The sequence below is a fragment of the Egretta garzetta genome, unplaced genomic scaffold (assembly GCF_000687185.1).
Source record: "Egretta garzetta isolate BGI_Z169 unplaced genomic scaffold, ASM68718v1 scaffold846, whole genome shotgun sequence".
NCBI lineage: Eukaryota > Metazoa > Chordata > Aves > Pelecaniformes > Ardeidae > Egretta > Egretta garzetta.
In genome coordinates this window covers 19,961-22,036 of record NW_009260079.1, presented here as the reverse complement: position 1 = coordinate 22,036, position 2,076 = coordinate 19,961, and the positions used below count along the sequence as shown (strand labels likewise).

The 2,076-nt window shown below is 63.2% G+C and overlaps 1 protein-coding gene across 1 annotated transcript in view; it reads left to right on the top strand.

Annotated features, from left to right (window-relative positions):
- Positions 1–365: 365 nt before the first annotated feature.
- Positions 366–2,076, top strand: part of LOC104128524 (rRNA 2'-O-methyltransferase fibrillarin) — a gene marked incomplete at both ends in the record, with an annotated part of 21,656 nt that continues 19,945 nt past the window's right edge. Inside the window, 2 exons of the mRNA XM_035896801.1 lie at positions 366–536; positions 1,928–2,060. Of these exons, the coding sequence (XP_035752694.1) occupies positions 366–536; positions 1,928–2,060 (304 nt within the window). The remainder of the gene's footprint in view (positions 537–1,927; positions 2,061–2,076) is intronic.

The window sequence follows — 2,076 nt, the reverse complement described above, 5'->3', positions numbered from 1 at the left end:
CCCCAGGTGTCCCTGTCCCCATGACGGTGACACCCTGACCCCGTGAAAATGCCACCAGGCTTGAGGGCATCACCAGAACCTTCTCAGGCTCCATACTGGGAGCACTGGGAGGTGGCACTGGTGGCACTGGGAGGCTGTAGGTGTCCATAGGCTGTTCCTGCAGCTGGGTGACACCATCCCATGTGTCCCTGTCCCCAAGACAGTGACACCCCAACCCCATGAAGGTGCCACCAAGCTTGAGGGCATCACCAGAACCTTCTCATTCTCCATACTGGGAGCACTGGGAGGTGGCACTGGGCGGCTGTAGGTGCCCATGGGGTATCCCACCCGGTGGGTGACACCCCTGTGCCTGTCCCTGTCCCCAGGATGGTGACACCAAGGTGGAGTACCGTGCCTGGAACCCCTTCCGCTCCAAGCTGGCAGCCGCCATCTTGGGTGGCATTGACCAGATCCATATCCGGCCCGGGGCCAAGGTCCTGTACCTGGGCGCCGCCTCGGGGACAACGGTGTCCCACGTCTCCGACATCGTGGGGCCGGTGAGGTCACGGGGTCACGCCCCCATGGGGACATCTTTGGGGGGGAGGGGATGGGATGAGGGGACGCGGGAATGAGGTCATCAAGGCCATGGGAGAGCTTGGAGGTGGCACTTCCCCCTACTTGGGCACATCCTGGAGGTGCTTTGGGGACAATCACCAGGGGGAATGGGACATGGGGGTGGCCCTGTGACCCCTTGGGGACATCACCAGGAGGTCCTGGGGCAAGGGGACACGGGTGAGGTCATCAAGGCCATGGGAGAGCTTGGAGGTGGCACTTCCCCCTACTTGGGCACATCCTGGAGGTGCTTTGGGGACAATCACCAGGGGGAATGGGACATGGGGGTGGCCCTGTGACCCCATGGGGACATCGCCAGGAGGTCCTGGGGCGAGGGGATGCAGGGATGAGTTCATCCAGGCCATGGGACAGCTTGGAGGTGGCATCTCCCCCTACCTGGGGACATCCTGGAGGTCCCTTGGGGATGTTGAGATGGAGTGAGGGGACATGGGGGTGGCCCTGTGACCCCATGGGGACATCGCCAGGAGGTCCTGGGGCGAGGGGATGCAGGGATGAGTTCATCCAGGCCATGGGACAGCTTGGAGGTGGCATCTCCCCCTACCTGGGGACATCCTGGAGGTCCCTTGGGGATGTTGACATGGAGTGAGGGGATGTGGGGGTGGTCCTGTAACCCCTTTGGGACATTACTGGGGGGTGGCCCCATGTCCCTGGAGATGTCCCCTCCCCTTGGGAATCTTGGGGACATCCCCAGGGGTGGTGGTCCCATGACCCTGGAGATGTCCCTCACCTTGGGGACATCCCCATGGGTGGTGGCCCCATGTCCCTGGAGATGTCCCCTCCCCCCTTGGGGACCTCAAGAATGTCCCCATGGGTGGTGGTCCTGTGTCCTTGGAGATATCCCTCACCTTGAGGACCTCAGGGATGTCCCCATGGGTGGTGGCTCCACGTCCCCAGAGATGTCCCTCACCTTAGGGATGTCCCCATGGTTGGTGGCTCCACATCCCTGATGTCCCCACCTTGAGGACCTCAAGAACTGGGGAACCATGGGGATCATGGGTGGTGGCACCATGTCCCTGGAGATGTTCTCCACCTTGGGGACATCCCCATGGGTGGTGGCCCCATGTCCCCTCCCCCCCTTGGGGACCCTGGGGTGACCTCACTGGCCCCACCCCCAGGAGGGCCTGGTTTACGCCGTGGAATTCTCCCACCGCTCGGGCCGTGATCTCATCAACGTCGGGGAACCATGGGGATCATGGGTGGTGGCACCATGTCCCTGGAGATGTTCTCCACCTTGGGGACATCCCCATGGGTGGTGGCCCCATGTCCCCTCCCCCCCTTGGGGACCCTGGGGTGACCTCACTGGCCCCACCCCCAGGAGGGCCTGGTTTACGCCGTGGAATTCTCCCACCGCTCGGGCCGTGATCTCATCAACGTCGCCAAGAAACGCACCAACGTCATCCCCGTCATCGAGGATGCCCGGCACCCCCACAAGTACCGGATGCTGATTGGTCAGTGGGGGAGGGA